The following is a 26,551-nucleotide window of genomic DNA, read 5'->3' on the forward strand; positions in this document are numbered from 1 at the left end:
ACATATGCTGAGGTAACCTCTGGCAAAAGACATCTAGAACAATCAGACATAGGAGAGGTGCGCCAACTACTGCAACTAATATGCAGACTACTGAGCTAGACAGACCCTTTAATTCACACACACACACACACACACACACACACACACACACACACACACACACACACACACACACACACACACACACACACACACACACACACACACACACACACACACACACACACACAGATTGCATTGTACTTATTTTTTGTGCAATCTTATTCCATTGTTATTCATTTGTTTACAACTATTCTTAATTTTATTGGCACCGGTATGTATGTATGTATGTATGTATGTATGTATGTATGTATGTATGTATGTATGTATGTATGTATGTATGTATGTATGTATGTATGTATGTATGTATGTATGTATGTATGTATATTATTTTTTTCAATGTACTTTACTCAAACCAGTGAATATCACTTATTATAAATGAGATCATTAGCTATCAGCTCTTGGAATATCCAGGGCCTATACTCTTCACATTTTGGTTATAAAACAACAAATCCAGAATTGATTAAAAACATCAAGGGACAGGACATCATAATCCTACTGGAAACATGGTTTCGTGGAGACATAGATACTCAGTGTCCCTCAGGCTATAGAGAAAGTTAACTACCATCAATCAAACATAAAAATGTTAAACGGGGCCGAGACTCAGGTGGAATCATCATTTGGCATAAGCAGGACTTAGCACTGAATGACATGAAAAAAGGTATCAGTCACATTTGGCTAAAACTTAACAAAGGTACAATCTATTGTGACAATGATGTCTACATATGTGCAGCTTATGCTCCTCCTTCAGATTCACCATATTATGATGATCAGTTTTTTGACAATCTCCACACAGAAATCATTACATTTCAGGCAGAGGGTAAAGTGCTTCTTTGTGGAGATTTCAATGCAAGAACAGGTTCTGAGCCTGACTACACTGATACGGGAGGTAACCACCACATATGTGGACACCCCTCCTTGTACAGTAGCCCTATTATAAATAATAGAAACAGTCCTGACCAAATACTGAACAAAAATGGGAAGGAGTTAGTGCATCTCTGTCGAGCCTTAGGCCTGTACATGCTTAATGGTAGAATCAGAGGGGACTCTTTAGGTCAGTTTACTTACTGCTCAGCTCTTGGGACAAGTGTAGTCGATTATGCCATCACTGACATTGACCCCTCCTCCATTAGTGCATTCACTGTCAGATCACAGTCAGATCAACGTGTTTCTGAAGAAATTAACCAGCAATACTCATTCAAAAAAACAGCCCAATAAACTCTACAACATAAACCAATCGTACAGCTGGGCTCCAAACAGTGCAGAGAGATTCATTGAAATGTTGAACTCAAATGAAATGATGAACTCTATACAGTTTTTCAATAACTCACAATACCAAAACAATAAAGATGGTGTCAATTCGGCTACTCAAAACATCAACTGCATATGCCAAAAAGCAGCATCGAAAGCAAATTTGAGAAAACCAAAGAAATGCAAGATCAGAAACTAAAAACTAAATGTTTCTGATAAATGGTTTGATAATGAATGTAAAACAATTAGAAAAAACCTAAGACAAATGTCAAACGAAAAACATAAGCAGCAAAACAACCCAGAGCTACGATATGAATACTTTGAAACTCTGAAAGAGTATAAACAAACACTGAAACGCAACAAATTGAATTATACCAACAAGACACTTGATGAAATTGAAAACGCAATTGATCAAAATCAGTTCTGGGACATGTGGAACAGTTTAAGATTGACAAAGCCACAAGAATTAGCCATACAAGATGTAGGAATTTGGAAAACTTATTTTGATAATCTATACAAAAACATCCCACAAAAAGACTTACAACAGAACCAATTAGAAATTAAAGAAAAATTGAACATCCTTGAATCAGTCATTAAAAACAACCAAAATCCATTAGATTACCCAATAACACAACAAGAACTAAATGAAAAGCTCAAATCTATTAAATCAAAGAAGGCTTGTGGTCTAGACAACATCAGAAATGAAATGCTGAAAAACAGCACACCTGAGTTGCAAAATGCTGTGCTTAGATTGTTCAACATGGTATTAACTTCTGGCTGCTTCCCTGATGTCTGGAACCAGGGCCTCATCTCCCCTATCCACAAAAGTGGAGACAAATCAGACCCCAATAATTACAGGGGAATTTGCGTAAACAGTAACTTGGGAAAGGTTTTCTGTAGCATTTTGAATTCAAGAATTCAAACCTTTCTTCAAGAAAAAAATGTAATAAGTAAATGTCAAATTGGCTTTCTCCCTAACCATTGCACTACTGACCATATATACACCTTACACACACTAATTAATAAACACCTCCACCAAAAAAAAAGAGGGCAAAATCTTTGCTTGCTTTATTGACTTTCTATTTGGCACGAAGGGCTATTCTACAAAATTCTCCAAAGTGGGCTTGGTGGTAAGGTGTATGACTTAATAAAATGTATGTACACAGAAAACAAATGTGCAATACAAATCAAAAACCAAAGAACATAATTATTTTCACAATATTGAGGTATGAGACAAGGCTGCAGTTTGAGTCCAAACCTTTTCAACATTTATATCAATGAATTAGCAGACATGTTGGACCATTCTCCAGCCCCAGGACTATTTGACACAGAGGTGAAATACCTGCTATATGCTGATGACTTGGTACTTCTATCACCAACCAAAGAAGGTCTTCAACAGAACATTAATATTCTAGAGCAATATTGCCATAATTGGGCCCTGGCAGTACATTTCCAAAAAACAAAAATCATGATTTTCCCCCCAAAAAACAGATGTCAGAAATACAAATATAAATTCACCCTGAACAACACCATCACTGAACACACTAAAAATTACACCTACCTTGGTCTGACCATATCTGCATCGGGAAACTTTAATATGGCAGTGAATGCACAAAAAAAAGCCCGCAGAGCATTGTATGCAATAAAAATGAAATTATTCTAAATCAACATCCCAATTAGAATTTGGACCAAAATATTTGACAGTGTAATCCTACCAATAGCTCTTTACGGAAGTGAGGTTTGGGGGCCACTCAATAAACTGGACTTTAAAATGTGGGACAAACATCCAATTGAAGCCCTACATGCAGAATTCTGTCGGAAAATCCTACAAGTCCAGAGAAATACACCAACTAATGCATGTAGGGCAGAATTGGGCCGCTTTCCAGTAATAATGAAAATACAGAAAAGATCATTAAAACTTTGGCTACATCTAAATTCAAGTCCAAATTCAAGTCTGCAATTTAAAGCACTTCAAACCCAAGAGCTGAGCCCAGAAACTAGCCCTCTCAGTCAGCTGGTGTTGGACCTCACCAACCAGGCTGACACCAGCACTGCTTCAAAAGAAAGAATTCAAATAAACTAAATCATGAACCAATCAAAGGACTCATATTTACAACATTGGAAAAACGAAACAAAATCCCAAAGCCGACTAAATTGCTATCTGACCCTAAACAGAGAATATGAATTGGCTGATTATCTCATCTCTGTCAGAGATACGAAGCAGAGACAGATCCTTACCAAGTACAGGCTGAGTGACCACCTGGCAGAGACAGATCCTTACCAAGTACAGGCTGAGTGACCACCTGGCAGAGACAGATCCTTACCAAGTACAGGCTGAGTGACCACCTGGCAGAGACAGATCCTTACCAAGTACAGGCTGAGTGACCACCTGGCAGAGACAGATCCTTACCAAGTACAGGCTGAGTGACCACCGATTGGCAATAGAAACCGGCAGACATAAAAAGACATGGCGACCCAAAGAGGAGCGTGTATGTGGTCACTGCACGACAGGGGAGGTAGAGACAGAGATGCACTTTCTCCTTTACTGTGATAAATATTCCTCACAAAGAGATTCATTATTCACAGAAATGACTACATTTATTCCAAATTTGAACTTATTAAACCCAGAAGAAAAACTAAAAATACTCATGGGCGAAGGAGCAATGGCTCCTCTTGCAACCAAATATGTATTTGCCTGCCATAGCCTGAGGGACACTGAATAATAACATCTGCATAGTAAGCAGAAACTTACTTATTATTACCATTAGTGTTATTACTATTATTATTATTGTTTATCATTCCAAATAGTAGTGGTATGGGTGGTAATGGTAATGATAGCATTTTAGTGATGGTGGTAGTAGTAGTAGTAATGACGATAGTAGTTGTAGTACTGATGTAATGGTGAAGATGACCGTTATTTAGTTATAAGTTAGTTATAGATTCATTTTCCATATTTAGATTTTTATATTTATTACATTCTACTATTTTACTATTATTTTACTACTACTTTATTATTATTTTTATATTTAATTTTGTATTATTATTTACTGCCATTTGATATTATTGTTTGTTATTGCTTATAATTGTATTACAATGTATATTGAATACATTTGTAACGGCTGTCGTTGAAATGAGACCAAGGTGCAGCGGAGGATGTGTTCATCTTGAAAGGTTTTAATGACCGAATGAACACTATACAAAAAAGAAACCAAAAGAACAACCAGCAACAGTTCTGTCAGGAACAAACTCTAAACAGAAAACATTCACCCACAAACCCCAAAGGAAAAACAGGCTGCCTATGTATGACTCTCAATCAGCAACAACGATCTACAGCTGTTCCTGATTGAGAGCCATACACGGCCGAAACAAATTAAACCACCAACATAGAAAATGAACATAGAACGCCCACCCATGTCACACCCTGGCCTAACCAAAAATAGAGGAATAAACCCTCTATGGCCAGGGCGTTACAACATTGTTGCTTTGGCAATATTGACACAATGTTTTTCATGCCAATAAAGCAGCTTGAATTTGAGAGAGAGAGAGAGAGAGAGGAGAGAGAGAGAGGAGAGAGGAGGAGAGAGAGAGAGAGAGAGAGAGAGAGAGAGAGAGAGAGGAGAGAGAGAGAGAGAGAGAGAGAGGAGAGAGAGAGGAGAGAGAGAGTGAGAGAGAAGAGAGAGAGAGAGAGAGAGAGAGGGGGATAAGAGAGAAAGGGGGAGAGAGGTTGACAGAGAGAGAGAGAGAGGGGGGGGGAATTAGAGAGTAAGTGGGAGAGAGGTTGACAGAGAGAGAGGGGGGGAATGAGAGAGACAGAGGATGAGGGGGGAGAGAGAGAGACAGAGGATGAAGGTAGAGAGAGAGACGGAGATTTGGCCAGTAGATAGCAGATAGCAATACTGGGTGATTTGAAAAGTCATAGACAATCGATCAATAATGTAATTATTTTACTAATTTACATCATTTGAGTCAATTGAAGGTGTACCTGTGGATGTATTTCAAGGCCTACCTTCAAATTCAGTGCCTTGACTTTGTTGTCCTTAAGCCATTTTGCCACAACTTTGGAAGTATGCTTGGGGTCATTGTTCATTTGGAAGACCCATTTGCGACAAAGCTTTAACGTCCTGACTGATGTCTTGAGATGTTGCTTCAATATATCCACATCACTTTCTTTCTTCAAGATGCCATCTATTTCATGAAGTGCACCAGTCCCTCCTGCAGCAAAGCCCCCCCACAACATGATGCTGCCACCCCTGTGCTTCATGGTACATACAGTTGAAGTCGGAAGTTTACATACACCTTAGCCAAATACATTAAAACTCCGTTTTTCACAATTCCTGACATTTAAGTAATTCTGCAAGAAAACATGGCAAAGAAATTAACTGGTTGTCGTGAATACAAAGCGTTATGTTTGGGGCAAATCCAACACATCATATCTACAAGTACCACTCTTCATATATTCAAGCATGGTGGTGGCTGCTGTAAGGGCTGTCTGAAGAGAGAGACCAAGATGCAGCGGAGTTAGTGTTCATCATAAGAATTTAATAGACCAACGTGAACACTTTACAAAAAAACAAGAAAACTGACAGCCAAAACAGTCCTGTCAGGTGCAAACACTAACAGAAATAATTACCCACAAAACCCAAAGGAAAAACATGCTCCTTATGTGTGACTCCCAATCAGCAACAACGAGCTTCAGCTGTGCCTGATTGGGAGCCACACATCCGGGCAGACGGGCCGCTCCGGCTGATCCGGGCAGATGGGCCGCTCCGGGCAGACGGGCCGCTCTGGCTGATCCGGGCAGACGGGCCGCTCCGGCGGCTCCTGACTGGCGGGAGGCTCCGGCGGCTCCTGACTGGCGGGAGGCTCCGGCGGCTCCTGACTGGCGGGAGGCTCCGGCGACTCCTGACTGGCGGGCGGCTCCGGCGTCTCCTGACTGGAGGGCGGCTCCGGCGACTCCTGACTGACGGGCGGCTCTGGCGACTCCTGACTGGCGGGCGGCTCTGGCGACTCCTGACTGGCGGGCGGCTCTGGCGGCACCAGACTGGCGAGACCCACTGGAGGCCTAGTCCTGGGAGGTGGCACAGGACGGACCAGGATGTGGAGACCCACTGGTGGCCTGGTCCTAGGAGGAGGCACAGGACTGACCAGGATGGGGAGACCCACTTCCCAGCCGTGTTCCCTCATACCGTTGCCGTTGGTCCTTCTTTCCTGCTGCCTCCACTCTTCTGAGTGCCACTACCTGTTCCCATGGGAGGCGATCCCTTCCGACCAGGATCTCTTCCCAAGTGTAGGATCCCTTGCCGTCCATGATGTCCTCACATGTCCAGTCCCTTCTCTCCCTGGTCCAGGATCCTTGCTCCTCCTGGCGCTGCTCCCTCCTCTGCTGCTTGGTCCTTGTTTGGTGGGTAATTCTGTAAGGGCTGTCTGAAGAGAGAGAGACCAAGGTGCAGCGGAGTTAGTGTTCATCATAAGAATTTAATAGACCAACGTGAACACTTTACAAAAAAACAAGAAAACTGACAGCCAAAACAGTCCTGTCAGGTGCAAACACTAACCGAAACAATTACCCACAAAACCCAAAGGAAAAACATGCTCCTTATGTGTGACTCCCAATCAGCAACAACGAGCTTCAGCTGTGCCTGATTGGGAGCCACACACGGCCCAAAACAAAGAAATACAAAAACATAGAAAAAGGAACATAGAACGCCCACCCAATGTAACACCCTGGCCTAACCAAAATAAAGAACAAAAACCCCTCTCTATGGCCAGGGCGCTACAGCTGCATCATGTTATGGGTATGCTTGTCATCGGCAAGGGAGTTTTTAGGATAAAAATAAATGGAATAAAGCTATAAGCATGGGCAAAATCCTAGAAGAAAACAGACACTGGAAGACAAATTCACCTTTCAGCAGGACAATAACCTAAAACATAAGGCCAATATACACTGGGGGTTGCTTAGCAATATGACACATTTGCAAACATTTCTAAAAATATGTTTTCTCTTTGTAATTAAGGGGTATTGTGTGTAGATGGGTGGGGGAAAAATGTAATCAATTTTGAATTCATGCTGTAACAACAAAATGTGGAATAAGTCAAGGGGTATGAATATTTTCTGAAGGCACTGTAAATAAGGGAAATAACAAAATACAAAAATATTGGCAGTGTCACATTTTTTACGTAGCAAAACAAAAACAGTAAAATCCATACTAAGTTGGGCCTCAAGTTCAATAAGAAACTGAGTAATAATCGAGTTTAGAAAGACATTTCACATTGCATGGTGGATGAAGACATTGCGTCAGTGAGCATCAATGCTACCAGACGTAACTACAGGCATCCTGGTCTAGATACAGTCACACTGTATCAACAAGCATCTCCATGACCGGAAACACCACTAACTGTGTCCGTATCCATACTGAACACTATTATCACATATGACTATTTGTAGTGTTAAATAGCAAATGTATCTAATGAAATTGAAAACACTGGCATCAATGCAATTTGATTCAGTTGTGGAAAACACTTCAGTCATCCAAAAAGACAATGCAAAGATGCACCAAAAGAAGTGCAATGGAAGGCTGGTTAGCCAACAACAACCCCATAGGATGCACTGCACAACATAGGGACTTCCAGTCAGGCACTTAGCTAACTCCGCCTTATCTCAGTTCACTGGTCACGATAACAACACCCACCCATAGCACACATCCAGCTGGTATATCTCACTGATCATCCCCAAAGCCAACACCTCATTTGACTGCCTTTCCTTCCAGTTCTCTGCTGCCAGTGACTGGAACGAATTGCAAAAATCGCTGAAGTTGGAGACTTTTATTTCCCTCACCAACTTTAAACATCAGCTACCTGAGCAGCTAACCGATCGCTGCAGCTGTACATAGTCCATCTGTAAATAGCCCATCCAATCTACCTACCTCATCCCCTTACTGTTTTTATTTTATTTACTTTTCTGCTCTTTTGCACACCAGTATTTCTACTTGCACATCATCATATGCTCATTTATCACTCCAGTGTTAATCTGCTAAATTGTAATTATTCGCTCCTATGGCCTATTTATTGCCTACCTCCTCATGCCTTTTGCACACACTGTATATAGACTTTCTTTTTTTTCTACTGTGTCATTGTAACGCCCTGGCCATAGAGAGGGTTTTTTGTTCTCTATTTTTGGTTAGACCAGGGTGTGACATGGGTGGGCGTTCTATGTTCCGTTTTCTATGTTGGTGTATTACTTTGTTTCGGCCGTGTATGGCTCTCAATCAGGAACAGCTGTAGATCGTTGTTGCTGATTGAGAGTCATACATAGGCAGCCTGTTTTTCCTTTGGGGTTTGTGGGTGAATGTTTTCTGTTTTGTACTTTGTGTGACCTAACAGAACTGTAGGCTGTCGTTCATTTTCGTGTTTTGTTTAAGTGTTTCGTTCTATTAAATATTGAATATGAACACTCACCACGCTGCGCTTTGGTCCCCTACTTCCACAGACGACGGTAGTTACAGTCATTGACTTGTTTATTGTTTACTCCATGTGTAACTCTGTGTTGTTGTCTGTGTCACACTGCTTTGCTTTATCTTGGCCAGGTCGCAGTTATAAATGAGAACTTGTTCTCAACTAGCCTACCTGGTTAAATAAAGGTGAAATAAATCAAATAAAAAACTATCTGTCCATCTTTCCTTCAACAGACCATCAAATATTATGGTCTGTACACTTGATGTATTTCCCTCACATGAATGATAAACTTCCTTCACAGCCCCCCCATTTGAGCAGTGACTCCTGGTTTTAACAGAAGGCACTGCATTTTGGTCTATGAAAATTCAGACCAATAATTGTCTTACAGCAGATCAAATCATCATCCTATGGCAGATGCATTCAGCTTCTACATTCTTCATAATTCACATTTGGACAGATAGAAATGGCTGGCGGAGCCATAGCTAGAGAGGACTGATGGATGGGAAGAATATGCCATAATAGCTGGCTGATATCTAGGGGTTGAGAACATGTCACGAAAGAGATGTGATTAGGAGTGCAACCATTCTCTTCAGAATAGGCAGTGCACTATGAACTGAGAAGAACCTCCGCTAAGTTAGGGAAAAGTAAAGAAATACCCCGCTGATTGCACAAACATGACGCTCAATAATTGAGGTTCTGGACGTCAAACAGATCACAGACTCCTTCATTGTCATCCAGGTTGAAGTTGTAGTCCACCCCTGCATTGGGAGACAGCCACAGCAGAGGGAACACTAACACAAAATACTCAAATTTCACACTTTTCAAACATTCATATTGGGAGTCTTTGGAGAGACAATATTGAGAACAGCTTGATATGATATTTAGACTCTCAGCTTAACGCTTACCATCAGATATTTAGACTCTCAGCTTAACGCTTACCATCAGATATTTAGACTCTCAGCTTAACGCTTACCATCGGATATTTAGACTCTCATCTTAACGCTTACCATCAGATATTTAGACTCTCAGCTGTAATGCTTACCATCATATGGTCTTCAGACTCTCAGCTCTAATGCTTATCATCATATGATCGTTAGACTCTCAGCTCTAATGCTTATCATCATATAAATTATTCTCTTTCTTTCTCTCTCTCTCTCTCTCTCTCTCGGAGGACCTGAGCCCTAGGACCATGCCTCAGGACTACCTGGCATGATGACTCCATGTTGTCCCCAGTCCACCTGGCCGTGCTGCTGCTCCAGTTTCAACTGTTCCGCCTGCGGCTATGGAACCCTGACCTGTTCACTGTGATTACTATTATTTGACCATGCTGGTCATTTATGAACATTTGAACATCTTGGCCATGTTTTGTTATAATCTCCACCCGGCACAGCCAGAAGAGGACTGACCACCCCTCATAGCCTGGTTCCTCTCTAGGTTTCTTCCTAGGTTTTGGTCTTTCTAGGGAGTTTTTCCTAGCCACTGTGCTTCTACACCTGCATTGCTTGCTGTTTGGGGTTTTAGGCTGGGTATCTGTACAGCACTTTGATATATCAGCTGATGTAAGAAGGGCTATATAAATACATTTGATTTGGTCTTCAGACTCTCGGCTCTAATGTTTACCATCGTAGGATCTTTAGACTCAGCTCTAATGTTTACAATCATATTATCTTTAGACTCTCAGCTCTAATGCTTATCATCATATGATCGTTAGACTCTCAGCTCTAATGTTTACCACCATATGATCTTTACTCTCAGCTCTAATGTTTAAAATCATATTATCTTTAGACTCTCAGCTCTAATGTTTACCATCATAGGATCTTTAGACTCAGCTCTAATTTTTACCATCATAGGATCTTTAGACTCAGCTCTAATTTTTACCATCATAGGATCTTTAGACTCAGCTCTAATGTTTACCACCATATGATCTTTACTCTCAGCTCTAATGCTTATCATCATATGGTCTTCAGACTCTCGGCTCTAATTTTTACCATCATAGGATCTTTAGACTCAGCTCTAATGTTTACCACCATATGATCTTTACTCTCAGCTCTAATGTTTAAAATCATATTATCTTTAGACTCTCAGCTCTAATGTTTACCATCATATGATATTTAGACTCTCAGCTCCAATCAAATCAAATATTATTGGTCACATACACATGGTTAGCAGATGTTAATGCGAATGTAGTGAAATACTTGTGCTTCTAGTTCTGACAGTGCAGCAATATCAACAAGTAACCTAACAATTCCCCAACTGCCTAATACACACAAATCTAAATGGGTGAATGAGAATATGTACATATAAATATATGGATGAGCGATGACCGAGCGGCATAGGCAAGATGCAATAGATGGTATAAAATACAGTATATACATATGGGATGAGTAATACAAGACATGTAAACATCATTATTAAAGTGGCATTAATAAAGTGACTAGTATTCCATTTATTAAAGTGGCCAATGATTTCAAGTCTGTATGTAGGCAGCAGCCTCTCTATGTTAGTGATGTTTAACAGTCTGATGGCCTTGAGATAGAAGCTGTTTTTCAGTCTCTCGGTCCCAGCTTTGATGCACCTGTACTGACCTCGCCTTCTGGATGGTAGCGGGGTGAACAGGCAGTGGCTCGGGTGGTTGTTGTCCTTGATGATCTTTTTGGCCTTCCTGTGACATCGGGTGGTGTAGGTGTCCTGGAGGGCAGGTAGTTTGCCCCCGGTGATGCGTTGTGCAGACCGCACCACCCTCTGGAGAGCCCTGCGGTTGTGGGCGGTGCAGTTGCCGTACCAGGCGGTAATACAGCCTGACAGGATGCTCTCAATTGTGCATCTGTAAAAGTTTGTGAGGGTTTTAGGTGACAAGCCAAATTTCTTCAGCCTCCTGAGGTTGAAGAGGCGCTGTTGCGCCTTCTTCACCACACTGTCTGTGTGGGTGGACCATTTCAGTTTGTCCGTGATGTGTACGCCGAGGAACTTAAAGCTTTCCACCTTCTCCACTGCTGTCCCGTCGATGTGGATAGGTGGGTGCTCCCTCTGCTGCTCCCTCTGGAGTCCACGATCATCTCCTTTGCTTTGTTGATGTTGAGTGAGAGGTTGTGTTCCTGACACCACACTCCGAGTGCCCTCACCTCCTCCCTATAGGCTGTCTTGTCGTTGTTGGTGATCAGCCTACTACTGTTGTTTCGTCTGCAAACTTCATGATCGAGTTGGAGGCGTGCATGGCCACGCAGTCATGGGTGAACAGGGAGAACAGGAGGAGGCTGAACCCGCACCCTTGTGGGGCCCCAGTGTTGAAGATCAGTGAAGTGGAGATGTTGTTTCCTACCTTCAGCACCTGGGGACGGCCTGTCAGGAAGTCCAGGACCCAATTGCACAGGTCTCCTGTATTGAGCTTCAGAACTTCACCTCCCCTTTCACCTCCCTCCCTCACCCTCTCTCCTCATAAATCCCTATTTCGAGCATGGACTGGACGCCTGCTGCAGTGCCGACCAACAACTGCTGCGTCGCTAGGCTGGCTGTCGCCTCGGGGTGGCATTCTAGAGGAGTGGAAGAGGGACAAAAGGAGTCAACGGTAGCCTGACAACTATGAGCATAGAGAAATGCTGCAGACTTGACAATGTTACAATTCTGTCAACCACTCTCGTTGATTTTAGATACGATAACAATGATCATCTTAACCCTCTTCTAAAAAAGTCCCTTCATTCCTTACATTACTACACGCTAAGATACCACCACCATTCACCTGTAGAATATCACAGTCATTATTACAAATGACCGTGAACTCTGAGTGAAGGGCCTAGTAGTCCTTACCCATGTGTATGTCTGGTGGGGTGGAGGAGGGTGTAAGATCCTCATTGTGCCTCTGCAGTGGCGCCATCCTGTGGTCAGAGATGTGGTGTGTCACAGGGCTGGAGGACAGGGTAGAGACCGAGGGGAGGGGGAACCTCTGCAGGCCAAAACAGCTTCATCATGTCTTTGTGTTTACATGCTTTTTCTTTTTTTCCCCCCAATGTATTGCGACTGTTCAGTTTTCCTCAAGATTAGCTTTCTCAGTAAAGTCCATTAAAAGGTCGCTTCAGGTGTCTGTCAGTATTGTCTAGTCTGTCGTGTCCATTGACAGGCTGCAGACAGATTGGCAGTGAGACAGATGATCTATGACATCACCAACATGCTGGAGGGGGTGGGGCTCATCGAGAAGAAAACCAAGAACATCGTTCAGTGGAGGTGAGTCAAGCCTGTTGTCGTCAGGCTCAGTGAAGTCACTCTGGATGGTGTTCATTTCCATGCAACACATCCGAATGCCCTACGCACACACACTCCCATTCAAACCCCTTCCATCCTGTCCCAGAGGGGAGAACTTGGGCTGCCAGACAGCGGAGGTGGTGGAGCAGGTAGAGGTGCTGAAGGCCTAGCTGTGTGAGCTGGAGGAGCAGGAAGAAGAAGCTGGACAGCCAGAAGACCTGGCTGGAGCAGAGGATCAAACACATGAATGACGACTCCATCGCCAGCAGATATCCTTCAGCATAGCGCCTGCTCGCACTGTGGGGGAGGGGAAGTACTGTGTGTGTGTCTGTGTAACTGACCAAAGTCACTCAACATGTGTAGTTCAAAGTTTTGCATAAGTAATGCATTGTTTTGTGAGTGATTTGTGTAGAAGTTTTGAGTTGTGTGAGTGTTTCTTGATCCAGGATTTGGCCCTATAAGACTGAGCAAAATGTTGGATTAGAGAGAGTGAAATTTGAGATTGTGTTCGTGAAGGGTCTACTATTATTTCTAATGAGGAACAATCACCAAGGATGAAATACTTAACCAATCCTTTACTAAAAAATGTGACGATTACATACATTAGTTACGTCAGCTCAGTTTTATGCTCTTTTGTTCTAGTTCTTCCAGTTTATAATGATTATAACTACTTTGCTCCACGTTAGTCTTAGTCCCTACTCTTTCCTTACTTATTTAACTAGGCAAGTCAGTTAAGAACAAATTTATACCTTTTCAGCTCAGGGATTTGAACTTGCAACCTTTCGGTTACTAGTCTAACTCTCTAACCACTAGGCTACCTGCCGCCCCTTATCACTAACACCCACGTATAAGTATTGACCCACGAGGACATCTGTGATGCGTTCACTGGAGACTCTCTCCTGGCGGTGGTTGCTCCCTCAGGAACACGATTGGAGCTGCCTGAGTCGGTACAGATCTTAATTTGCGTTGCAGGAAATACAGATGAGCTTTGTGATTTACATAAATTCACTGAAAAGCTACACTAACACACGGTTATATTAACAGTATTGCACTTTTCATGTAGCTACTTTTGGCCAGTTGATAGCCTAACCACTGATCAAGCAACATTATGGTCTTAATGTTCAAATCCTTGTGCTGCAGGATTATTTTGCTGTGACAATATAGGCCAAATTAATTTTCTTTTTCTAAATGAGGCCCCCGTGCTCGCCCCCCCTGACCTCACCTTTCCCTTTATCCTGGACAGACGTGAGCAATGTGGGCATGGGTGGGGTGCTGGCCCAGGTGGGGCCAGAGGGGGAGAGAGTGGTGGCGTACTTCAGCAGAACATTTGACAAACATGAGCGCCGCTACTGTGTCACCCGTAGGGAAACTGTTGTGGCTTCCATTAAACACTTCAAGTACTACCTGGGTGGCCTGCCCTTTACTGTAAGGACTGATCACTCTGCTCTCCAGTGGCTCATGTCTTTCAGAGAACCAGAGGGGCAGGTGGCACGCTGGTTGGAGGAGCTTCGGCCGTATGACTTCACAGTGGTGCACAGGACAGGGGCACGCCACTCCAACGCCATGTCCCGTCGGCCCTGTACTGCAGACGGCTGCCGCCACTGTGAGCGGAGAGAGGAACATAAGAGAGAGCTGTGTGCAGAGGAGGGGGTCTGTGCCACAGTGTGTCGGGCGAGCGGTCCTGTCTGCTGTGAGCTGCAGACTGTCGACGTGGCTGAATGGGGGCAGCAGCAGGGACGGGACACAGACCTACAGCCAGTGCTACAGTGGGTAGAGGAGCAGGTGAGGCCACCATGGGAAGAGGTGACAGCACTCTCACTTGTGACCAAAGGGTTGTGGTCAAAGTTTGAGAGACTGCGGTTGGCTGATGGCGTGCTACAGCGGGCATGGAAGGAGTCAGCTACAGGAGAGGAGTGGTGGCAGGTGGTGGTCCCAAAAGCACTGCGGGAGGCTGTGCTCCAGAGTACTCATGGGGGGTGGGGACTGGACACTTTGGGGTCACTAAAACACTCCGCCGCCTCCGTCAGGGCTTTTACTGGGGGCAGCACAAGAGGGATGTGGAGGACTTTTGCCGCCACTGTGACAACTGCACAGCGAGAAAGGGCCCCCCAGGCCGCTCTCAGGCTCAGCTCCAACAGTTCCCAGTGGGGGCTCCCATGGAGAGGGTGGGAGTGGATGTAGTTGGGCCGTTCCCCACCACAGACAGTGGAAACCGCTGGGTGGACTTTTTCACAAAATGGCCCGAGGCCTATGCTCTGCCTGACCAGGAGGCAGAGACCATCGTCGACGCCCTGACAGCGGGGATGTTCAGCAGGTTTGGAGCTGCGGAGTCCATCCACAGCGACCAAGGCAGAAACTTTGAGTCCCGTGTGTTCGCCACCATGTGTGAGAGGCTGGGTATGCACAAGACCCGCACTACTCCTCTCCATCCTCAAAGTGATGGCCTTGTGGAGCACTTCAACAAAACGCTTGGACAGCAGCTGGCCATCGTCTCTGCCAAACATCAGCGTGACTGGGACAAGCACCTGCCTATGGTCCTCATGGCAAGCCGCTCCGCTGTCCAAGATTCCACCTCCTGCACGCCTGCCCTCCTCATGCTGGGGAGAGAGATCCGCACCCCTACGGAGATGGCATTTGGTCGGCACCTGGTTAGCCCTCCTCTTCTCTCGGGTCGGAGTATGCCCGGAGACTCCAGGACCACCTGGAGACAGCCCACAACTTCGCCAGAGAGCAGCTGGTGAATGCAGGTGTGTGGTAGAAGAGGAACTATGACGTGCACACCCGGGGAAGGCACTTTGTGGCTGGGGAGCTGGTCTGGGTCTACAGCCCCCTAAGAAAAAAAGGCAGATGACCCAAGTTGGACAGTCACTGGGTGGGACCCGGCAGTGTCCTGGAGAGGGCAGGGGAGGTTGTTTACCGGGTGCAGCTTCCTCCCAGGGGGAGAAAGGTGGCACTGCACCGGGACAGGTTAGCCCCATACAGAGAGGCCTCTTCTGCCCAAACCCCAGGGACCCTCACAATTCCCCTCTCTGGCAATGACATTCTCCAGGCACCCACCCCCAGGTGCCGCAGACAAGGCTCCAGATGGCCCACTCCCCCTGTCTCCCTCCATGTGTCACTGCGTGGTTCCCCGGAGCCACGGACTGTATTCCCCGTTTCCGCTTCCTGGTCCCCCATATCCCTGCCTTCATCCCCTGGGTCCCAGAGGGGCAGCCCCGTTTCACATCTGGACACTCTGCGACCATCACGGCCACGCAGGCAAAGGAGACCTCTGGGTTGCTTCAGAGACTTTGTTTGTTCCCTCGGGGACGAGGGACTTTGTGGTGGGTGGGCTGTGTAGCGACCCGCATAGACAGCTGTGTGTTATGTGTTAGGCTATTAGTTGGTTGTGTTGTACTTACCAGTACCCAGTGTTCGCGGGGTCCGACATGCCAATCATCCTGCTATATGCCAATCATCCTGCTATCTGCCAATCATGGGAATGCCTGGAATGTTCTGATGCCGGGCATCCTGGTGGTTGGTGGAGTGGCATGGAGGGGGGTTGGGCAGGGGGATGGAGCATTGGAAGTTAAGACCAGGTTTAGCCATTATTCTCTCTCTTACGTCTGGGCTTCACAAGAGAAGGTCACGGTTGTTTTACAGGGTATCCTCCATTTATTTGGCGTGGGCTACGGCCAAACAGTAGCCTGTGTGAAGTTGGGTCAATAAACTGTAAATTCGTAAACTCAATCTTCTGTCTGGACAATTGTTCCTTTATGATCTAGTCAGGTCATTAAAATACAAGAGACACAACACTACAACAAGGCAGCAAAACATGACAACACAGCATTGTAGCAACACATGACAACAACATGGTAGCAGCACAAAAACGCAGTACAAACATTATTGGGCTAAGACAACAGCACAAAAGTCAAGAAGGTAGAGACAACAATACATCATACAAAGCAGCCACAACTGTCAGTAAGAGTGTCCATGACTGAGTCTTTGAATGAAGAGATGCCGATTAAACTCTCCAGTTTGAGTGTTTGTTGCAGCTCGTTCCAGTCGCTAGCTGCAGCAAACTGAACAAACTGAAAAGAGTGACCCAGACTCTCACACACATCTCTGGGAGAGTCAGAGTCCTGAGTGTGGGAACAAACAGTCTGTCCCACGGTTGGGTAAAGAAAGTTTGTAGTCAACAAAGCATGATGCAGGAGTCATGAGGCAAATAGCAAAATGCACAAGAAAAAAATTCAATATATAACGACTTGGGGCTAGCCATTGTAAAATCAACAGTGCGTGTGTGCTGGAGGCGAGCGAAAGCTCGGGAGAGAGGGGTGAGTGTGGTGGAGGTACCTGTACCAGACAGCGGAAGACACGACAGGGCAGAAGGTGAACAGAGAGGGGTGAGTGTGGTGGAGGTACATGTACCAGACAGGGGAAGACACGACAGGGCAGACGGTGAACAGAGAGGGATGAGTGTGGTGGAGGTACATGTACCAGACAGGGGAAGACACGACAGGGCAGACGGTGAACAGAGAGGGATGAGTGTGGTGGAGGTACATGTACCAGACAGGGGAAGACACGACAGGGCAGACGGTGAACAGAGAGGGATGAGTGTGGTGGAGGTACATGTACCAGACAGGGGAAGACACGACAGGGCAGACGGTGAACAGAGAGGGATGAGTGTGGTGGAGGTACATGTACCAGACAGGGGAAGACACGACAGGGCAGACGGTGAACAGAGAGGGATGAGTGTGGTGGAGGTACATGTACCAGACAGCGGAAGACACGACAGGGCAGACGGTGAACAGAGAGGGGTGAGTGTGGTGGAAGTACCTGTACCAGACAGCGGAAGACACGACAGGGCAGACGGTGAACAGAGAGGGATGAGTGTGGTGGAGGTACCTGTACCAGACAGGGGAAGACACGACAGGGCAGAAGGTGAACAGAGAGGGGTGAGTGTGGTGGAGGTACATGTACCAGACAGGGGAAGACACGACAGGGCAGACGGTGAACAGAGGGATGAGTGTGGTGGAGGTACATGTACCAGACAGGGGAAGACACGACAGGGCAGACGGTGAACAGAGAGGGATGAGTGTGGTGGAGGTACATGTACCAGACAGCGGAAGACACGACAGGGCAGACGGTGAACAGAGAGGGATGAGTGTGGTGGAGGTACCTGTACCAGACAGCGGAAGACACGACAGGGCAGAAGGTAAACAGAGAGGGGTGAGTGTGGTGGAGGTACCTGTACCAGACAGCGGAAGACACGACAGGGCAGACGGTGAACAGAGAGGGATGAGTGTGGTGGAGGTACATGTACCAGACAGCGGAAGACACGACAGGGCAGACGGTGAACAGAGAGGGATGAGTGTGGTGGAGGTACCTGTACCAGACAGGGGAAGACACGACAGGGCAGAAGGTGAACAGATCGCCAGGTGGAATCCAAGCAGCAGTGCAGCAGGCAATGGGAGTAGGTGTCACACCCACTTGGAAGCTTTTATTTCTGGAGGCAGATTTCTTGTAGAAAATGCAAGTCTTTGAACAGCAGGAGGGGGCTTCAGAGGACGCTTTTTGGGCCAAAAGCCCTTTTACTTCACGCCTTAGTGCTAAATGAATTTGTATCTGGTCTGTCCTTTCAAGCCTGGGAGCTCAGTTCCAGGTTGGGAATGGTGTCCTCAGGTCTCTGCTGTTTGTTTGCTAGAGCACCCTCTGTATAGCTCATAGCCAAAAACGTGTATTTGTTCTTCGACTTTTTACAACCTAAGCACAATAAAACGTTTTTTTTATTAAGAATTATTTAAAAAAATAACTTAATTAAAATATTTATAGAATTATTACATTTCAAATGTACAGGCCTAACATTAAAATACATAGACATCGTTCATGACCACAAGACTGCAGCAGTGGGCCAGGTCAGAGTAATGATGGTGTGACTGTGTGTTTGTGGTTTCCCCTCTAAATCAGCAGTAGAGAAGCTGGTGTATGGGGTCAATTTCACACCATATGTATTGAATTCAAAATAAAATAAAGTTGAGAATGTAAATGTTATATTTGAGGACCAGTGAAATAATGGATGTTGAAATCAAAAACCAAACAATTGAAAGCAAAATGTATAGAATTGTAAACAAAAATAAGACATCTTCACTGTTGATGTTGAGACTGGTGATTTGAAGTGCTATTTAATGAAGCTGCCAGTTGAGGATTTGTGAGGGATCTGTTTCTCAAACTAGACACTCTAATGTACTTGTCCTCTTGCTCAGTTGTGCACCGAGGCCTCCCACTTCTCTTTCTATTCTGGTTAGAGCCAGTTTGCGCTGTTCTGTTCAGGGAGTAGTACACAGCGTTGTACGAGATCTTCAGTTTGTCAATTCCTCACATGGAATAGCCTTAATTTCTCAGAACAAGAATAGACTGATGAGTTTCAGAAGAAAGTTATTTGTTTCTGGCCCACACGACGCCATACACATGGTCTGCGGTGGTGAGGCCGGTTGGACACACTGCCAAATTCTCTAAAAGGAAGTTGGAGGCGGCTTATGGTAGAGCAATGAACATTCAACTATCTGGCAACAGCTCTGGTGGACATTCCTGCAGACAGCATGCCAATTGCACACTCCATCAAAACTTGAGACAACTGCACATTTAACTAAGATTTTGAAAGTATGACGTTGACATGATCAGTTCAAAGCTAGTGTACATATAACGTGATTTGACGTAATTTTATCTGTGACCAACGACCTTGAGCCTTCTTGGATGGGCACTTCTAATGTAACTCTATGGCAGCACCCAAAGGGCTAGAATTTTTTAGGTCTAACCTTAGACTTGGCGGTGACATAGTGTCCCCATGAGTGACAGAACACGGAGCCAATCACGGCGCAACACTCTGTATTTTCTGCTGGCTTGCCCCATCACCACAGAAAGCATTGAGCTAGGCTGAAAGCCTGCATTTTGGAGCTGCCTTATTCAAGAACACAAAAAAAACAGAGACCATGTTTGTATGTGGCTTTAACTCAATTATTTATATATTTTTACATTGTTCGCAAACTGATATGTGACACGTTAATGCCAAAACAACATGAAAATAGGCAAGCCTCCCCCCCAAAAATGTGGGGCTCTGCCACACCTGCCCTGAATGACAGGTCAACACTTGATACAGTACCTTGATACTTAAACTATTTATTATTCTCGGATCTGCTGAAGTTATAATCAATTAGATTTTGTCATTCGTTGGAGGTTATCCAGCAAGTTTAGCAACTTTGGTCATTTAACTTTTTTGTTTGACTGCCATTACAAAGTTTGAATGATTGACAACGCCATAGCCTACTCGTGTCCCGAGTTTGCTCTCTGGAAATAGCATACGCCTACTGCTGAAAATCACAGAATTAATTGAGGAACATGATAAAGCTCGGAATTTATTTACATTCTGTTTCGCAATTCACAACGTCACTGGCGATCAAAGTTACTGTATCATGACTAAATATAAGTTTCACTTGCTGTGAAATCTTTACATAGTAGCTGCAGCAATCTTATTTTAGGAGAACCCTGGCATAAGCAACCATTGGTTATAAATGCTTTTAATAGGCACTTAAATGAGGTATTTCCCAGGACTCTCTGGATAAATATGAATTATTCCCAGTATTGAAAATTGGTATATTTTTGGGAAAATATTAATGCCTACAGCAGACTGAGTCAGAGTTGGTGCTTCAGTTATCCATTGAGCTGTGTTGGGCAGTGTTCAGCTCTGTCCTCGAGTTTGGGTTGGGTAAAGATGTAGGGCTGACTGGCATTACCAAAAAGAGAGAATGTGGAGTTATGCGGGTTAATACTTGCCCTAAAAGATGTTCACTCATTTTGCCATGCAAAGTAAAACAAGAAGCAAATAGCAGAGTTAGCAATATCATTTAATCCTTCTCCCTCAGCATTGAATCACTGTTGTACATAAGTTATTTTTATTTTATTTCTCAATTTCACAGGTTAATTTCTCTCTTCAAACTTCCAGTTTGACCTAACTCTCATATCAAACAAAAATAAAGCAGATTGTATTATACAAAAATGCAAACCAATTTTCACACAGTGAATTCTCTTACAAAGTCATAAAATGGCGTAATGTCTACATCCACATTGGAGGAAGATAATTCTAAACATTCCTTAATGGAGTATAATATACATATAAAAACTTTTTTTCTTGCTGAAATCAAACCTGTACCTTAATTTAAGAGATATATTACAAGGAAGTAATCATATAAAAAAGCCATTGTGTTTTTCAAAAAGAATAATGAAATTAAAATGTGAGCCCAAAACAGCAGTAACACTATTGTGATTCGGGGGAGAGTTGGCTGTGTGAAGAAGGGGTAGGCAGCAGTTTAACTCAGAAACAAATGAAAGCAGGCGACTGACATGAACATAATCATTGCTCTTCCCAAAAACCACATCCTTGTTAATTCTCCTCAGCTATGGAATTTAAAGGGACAGCTCACTCAAATCAAAGTTTGTTGCACATTTAAGACCTCAAGTGGTTTAATGTTGATTTGAGTCTACATCCCACCCCATCTAGTGTTTATTCAGCTATATGCCTAAACCCAATGAGTAGAAAAAAATAGGCACTGAATTAGAATGCCCATCTTTGCCATTGGTTTTGGGATTGAGGCTTAGAGCTGGATCTACACAACAGATGTCATGGAATGTGAGCTCATGTTTGCCTAAATGTCAAACTGTTACCATGGTTAATCGATAGATTTTCAGTTTGACCAAGTCCCCCTAAAAGAGACGCAATAGTCCATAAGCCAGAATGAAGAAAATTATATTTACACTTACTCTCCTGTTTGGTCCTTTTGGTGGTGGAGATATGGTATCCACAGGAAAGTCTTGTTTACCCGACTTTTTGCGGCGCTGGTACATTCTGTCGCTTGTATTTTCAATCTCTTGACGCATTGCACGTGATGCACAATATGTAAAACAATAGCTTAATGTAACCGAATATAGTCGACCGAATGTGCAATCAGCTGGAAGTGTTTGCCGTTCTATGTCTGTTCGGTTTGGCCATATTGTGCAAGTGTCTAACGTGCGAACTGCATGAGTATTGGAAAATAAAACCAGAATAACAAACCGATATACAGACCTGCGTACTGAAGGTCAGGTTGATAAAACTTCCCTGTGGATATTTTGTATCAGATTATGTCCAATTTAGGGACAAAATCAGCAGACAACAAGTAAAGTAAGTTGAAATGGAGTTTGTTCAATATTCTGACTTGTAATGGGACTGTTTGGGCATGCTGAGCCTACATGTTAGAGACGAGTGTTTAAGTATTTCACTCTTGGATTCAAAAAGAGGCTAGCCTCATTGTCAACATTAGACCACTGTTGAGATCTGAAAACATTGGACAAAATTGGGAGTGAACTCACTCTTTAAGGGTCATGGCTGGAGGGACCTTGATAGTATTTCCTTAAGCAGAATTAACAAGTGTGGGCAAGCTAATTTTCATGACTATTCTGAAACAAAGAAAGCCTGTGTGTGGATGAGAGCGATGCTGCGTTTGACAGTTTCCCTGGACAACATGATGCTTTGCCTTGAGGCGATACATAGATCACCGTAAGACTTGGAAGTCAGTGATTTTTCACTCAACAACGACAGGAACAAAAACAACTACAAACCCAACTAGTCAATGACATTTTGCCAGCAGAAACAAGTTTTGTTATATGACAAAAGGTGACTGACAGGTGAAGAGAAAAAACATGCATGCCAATTCAAATCGCTTTTAATTTGGTTAGTGTGCTTCCAAAAGATCTTACTGTTGGCGTGGATGCCGAGGAGTATTCCTTGAGAAGCAAGCCTTTGACTAAATTAAAGACTTACCCGGCTTACCTCAAAAAAACAAAAAAACATCACATTTCTAATATTTCCACACCGTCACCCAGCACAGCACACTTCTCTTTGAAAAAATCCATAGTGTACCTTTTCTACAATACAACCTAGCACACACAACAACAAAAAACTGCAATTTTCATCATTAAAATGAGTCTTCTTTCGGAAGCATATTTCAATATAGGACTTATTTGTTTGAACACAAAAATATTAAGTGAATACACATCAATGCGCACAGAAGTCCTTCAACTGGGTAAGGATAAAGTCTGTGTTGGCAACCAGTGGACAGGGAAAAAATAACATTTAGCTGATTCTAAGTAGAGATCATTTAATATAAATGCTGAGCAAGTAGAATAAGTGGCACGTTAATAGTGCTTAGTATATTAATGTATGTATACATACTCATATGTATAAGTGAGTTGTTTACCTAAACAATAAAATGTATTAAAGAGCAGACCGAGGCTTGAAGTGTGGTTGGAAAAAAACGAAAACCCTTGCCCCCAACCTTAAATTCCATTGCCCCCCCCCCCCCACACCTATAACCCAGACAAAAACCTGAAATTCCCCCCCCCCCCAAACTATGAACCCTGATCGTCACCTCTATCCTTATCGTTAACCGTTTGAGCACTAGGACCCACCTTTTTGCATTTCAGCAGAGCTCTTTTCGATGGCCAATCATGAGGATTGTTTACAAAAGGCAGAGCGCTCCTTAACGAGCACCAACAATTTCCATTACAGGGAAAGCAAAAATAATGTAATGATAATGATGATAATAATACTATAAAACTATATTGTGTAAAATATCATGAAGGTTCGCACTAAAACTATTCAAATTGAAGGGTGGGAAAACTTTGGGCAGAGGCTTTTTGAGGGGCAAGACTTTCTGGCTGCTTGCTTTAAACCTCGCCAGGTTGTGGCCCGAGATTCTGGTCTTGAATCCACTGAATGTGTGTCTCGATCCTGACTTGTTCTAAAATGAACTAATAGTATGTGGTTAAAAACAAATGGAATAGAAGGATTTTTTTAAAGTAAGCTCGTAAGATGTCAAAATTATTTTTTTTAAAGACAATTCGCTATTCTTTCGTTGATGATTGAGACGCACAAACCATTTAAATTATTGTTTGGCAGACTACAGCCACTTTCTACATGAATTAAGACAATGAGATTTTTTTTTTTTGCATATTAATCCATTTCTCACTTCCCCTCCAATAACGGACCAGCGTTCAGGTAGTCCACAGCCCCTTAAGCGCGATTTACGTGAGCGAGAGAAAAAAAAGGGAAAGTAACTTCATAGAAGTTAAAGAGAACCAATGACAAGATAATCCCAATGGGGAGGTCTTTTGATAACCAGATGAGGAGTTCTGAGGAAGATAAAAACTATCACCCCATATGATTCCACACATCAATTCATCTTGCACCGAGGAAAATGTTCCTACAACGTGAAAATGCATGTTTTCTAGATCTGTGTTAACTTAACACTTATTACACTCTCTTGAGAGTGCATTTTCCACACTGCAGGTTTGATTGAATTCCAGACATTTCCACGGCCAGCAGCAAGTCACACCACATCCCACGAGAAGCACATAGTAGGTTCCCTTATAGAAAACATGAGGATAGCTCATTATCAAAAAGATTAATTTTGCAATCTTTAAAACAGAATGCTTTGGTTAATAATATACTGCTTTTCAAGTATGAAACAGACATATGATGTATTCATAAAATGCACTAATAAAATCAGACTTCTCATGGCGGCATGTGGTCTCATGTGGTCTCATGTGGTCTCATGTGGTCTCATGTGGTCTCATGTGGTCTCATGTGGCTTGAAGCGGCCTAGTCTCGTTTGGCTCTGAAGGTTGGCGGAACATTTTCACTCTCCCTTTCCCTGGCTTCCCTCATCTGGTCAACCACGTTTTACGATTCTGAGGGTGGTGTATTCCTGAACACTACCGGTTACAACACTTATATTACTGAACGCAAACGGAACAGTTACTACACTGACTAAATGTTGGTTATAATTGCCTTCGTAAGCTGTCAAAGGTATCGGAAACTATCAACAACTGTCATATCAGTCTATAATGGATTATAACAGATACTTATGTGATGCGTACGACCGCTGACATAACTGTCGTAAACACCAAGACTTATGATACCGTTATGTAGTACATATGAGCATAACTTGATTTAGTATTTGGGTCTTAAGGTCCCTGCAAGCTGCTTACCCTTAATGTGCCTCGTAATGGGAACAAAGACACAGAGGGGGAGAATTGAGAAATACTCTAGCGATCGATCTACAATGGGTCTTGGTATGTGATGCCTATGTAGGGGGATAGCCCTCTGAACAATCATCATCATCATCATCATCATCTGCTTTTCCATTACTTTGAGAGGCTTGTTTATAGTCCCATGTAAGAGAAAACAAAAGAAATAAATGTTATCAAAAGCCCTGGTTTCCAGGCAATGAAAGTAAAAAAAAAAGCTCATTCACAGAACAAAAAAAGAAAGAAAAACTCCTATCACAGCAGATACTGCTCATCTTCTGTCTGTATGTTTACCACCACAGTGTCTGAGTAGGTGTTGTGTGTGTGTTGTGTGTGTGTGGTCTAGGAGCAGGAATGGACCACACCGTTCTTCTGCAGCTCTGAGACCCCGGGCCCCGGCTCAGAACACAGGCTGAGCGAAGACGCTTTATTGGTCAGTGACAACATGGCTCCGCCCACACCACCATCCTGACCTAGACCGCTGGAGCCATTAGATACCTCACTACACACACCGAGAGAGAGTGAGAGGAGAGAGGGCGAGAGGAGAGAGGGCGAGGGGAGAGAGGGCGAGGGGAGAGAGGGCGAGGGGAGAGAGGGCGAGGGGAGAGAGGGCGAGGGGAGAGAGGGCGAGGGGAGAGAGGGCGAGGGGAGAGAGGGCGAGGGGAGAGAGGGCGAGGGGAGAGAGGGCGAGGGGAGAGAGGGCGAGGGGAGAGGGGCGAGAGGAGAGAGGGCGAGAGGAGAGGGCGAGAGGAGAGAGGGCGAGAGGAGAGAGAGCGAGAGGAGAGAGAGCGAGAGGAGAGAGAGCGAGAGGAGAGAGTGCGAGAGGAGAGAGTGCGAGAGGAGAGAGGGCGAGAGCGAGGGGAGAGAGTGCGAGAGGAGAGAGTGCGAGAGGAGAGAGTGCGAGAGGAGAGAGTGCGAGAGGAGAGAGGGCGAGAGGAGAGAGGAGAGGGCGAGAGCGAGGGGAGAGGGCGAGAGCGAGGGGAGAGGGCGAGAGCGAGGAGAGAGGGCGAGAGCGAGGAGAGAGGGCGAGAGCGAGGAGAGGAGCGAGGAGAGAGAGAGAGGAGAGAGAGCGAGAGGAGAGAGAGCGAGAGGAGAGAGAGCGAGAGGAGAGAGAGCGAGAGGAGAGAGAGCGAGACGAGAGAGTGCGAGAGGAGAGAGTGCGAGAGAGAGAGCGAGGGGAGAGAGAGCGAGAAGAGAGAGTGCGAGAGGAGAGAGGGGCGAGAGCGAGGAGAGAGAGCGAGAGCAAGGAGAGAGAGCGAGAGGAGAGAGGGAGAGAGAGCGAGAGGAGAGAGAGCGAGAGGAGAGAGAGCGAGAGGAGAGAGAGCAAGAGGAGAGAGAGCGAGACGAGAGAGTGCGAGAGGAGAGAGTGCGAGAGAGAGAGCGAGGGGAGAGAGAGCGAGGGGAGAGAGAG

At 44.5% G+C, this 26,551-nt stretch overlaps 1 protein-coding gene and 1 pseudogene across 3 annotated transcripts in view; one reads left to right on the top strand and one right to left on the bottom strand.

Moving 5' to 3' along the window:
* Positions 1-12,686: 12,686 nt before the first annotated feature.
* On the top strand, positions 12,687-13,323 carry LOC115169202 (transcription factor E2F5-like; annotated as a pseudogene).
* A 7,579-nt stretch (positions 13,324-20,902) lies between these two features.
* LOC115169915 (roquin-1) overlaps positions 20,903-26,551 on the bottom strand; it is a 33,224-nt gene continuing 27,575 nt past the window's right edge. For all 3 annotated transcript variants that reach the window (XM_029726033.1, XM_029726035.1, XM_029726034.1), the window contains exon 20: positions 20,903-25,642. In XM_029726033.1, coding sequence (XP_029581893.1) covers positions 25,483-25,642 — 160 coding nt within the window. In that variant the 3' untranslated portion in view covers positions 20,903-25,482. The remainder of the gene's footprint in view (positions 25,643-26,551) is intronic.

The sequence above is a fragment of the Salmo trutta genome, chromosome 31, assembly GCF_901001165.1.
Source record: "Salmo trutta chromosome 31, fSalTru1.1, whole genome shotgun sequence".
In the NCBI taxonomy this organism is placed as follows: Eukaryota; Metazoa; Chordata; class Actinopteri; order Salmoniformes; family Salmonidae; genus Salmo; species Salmo trutta.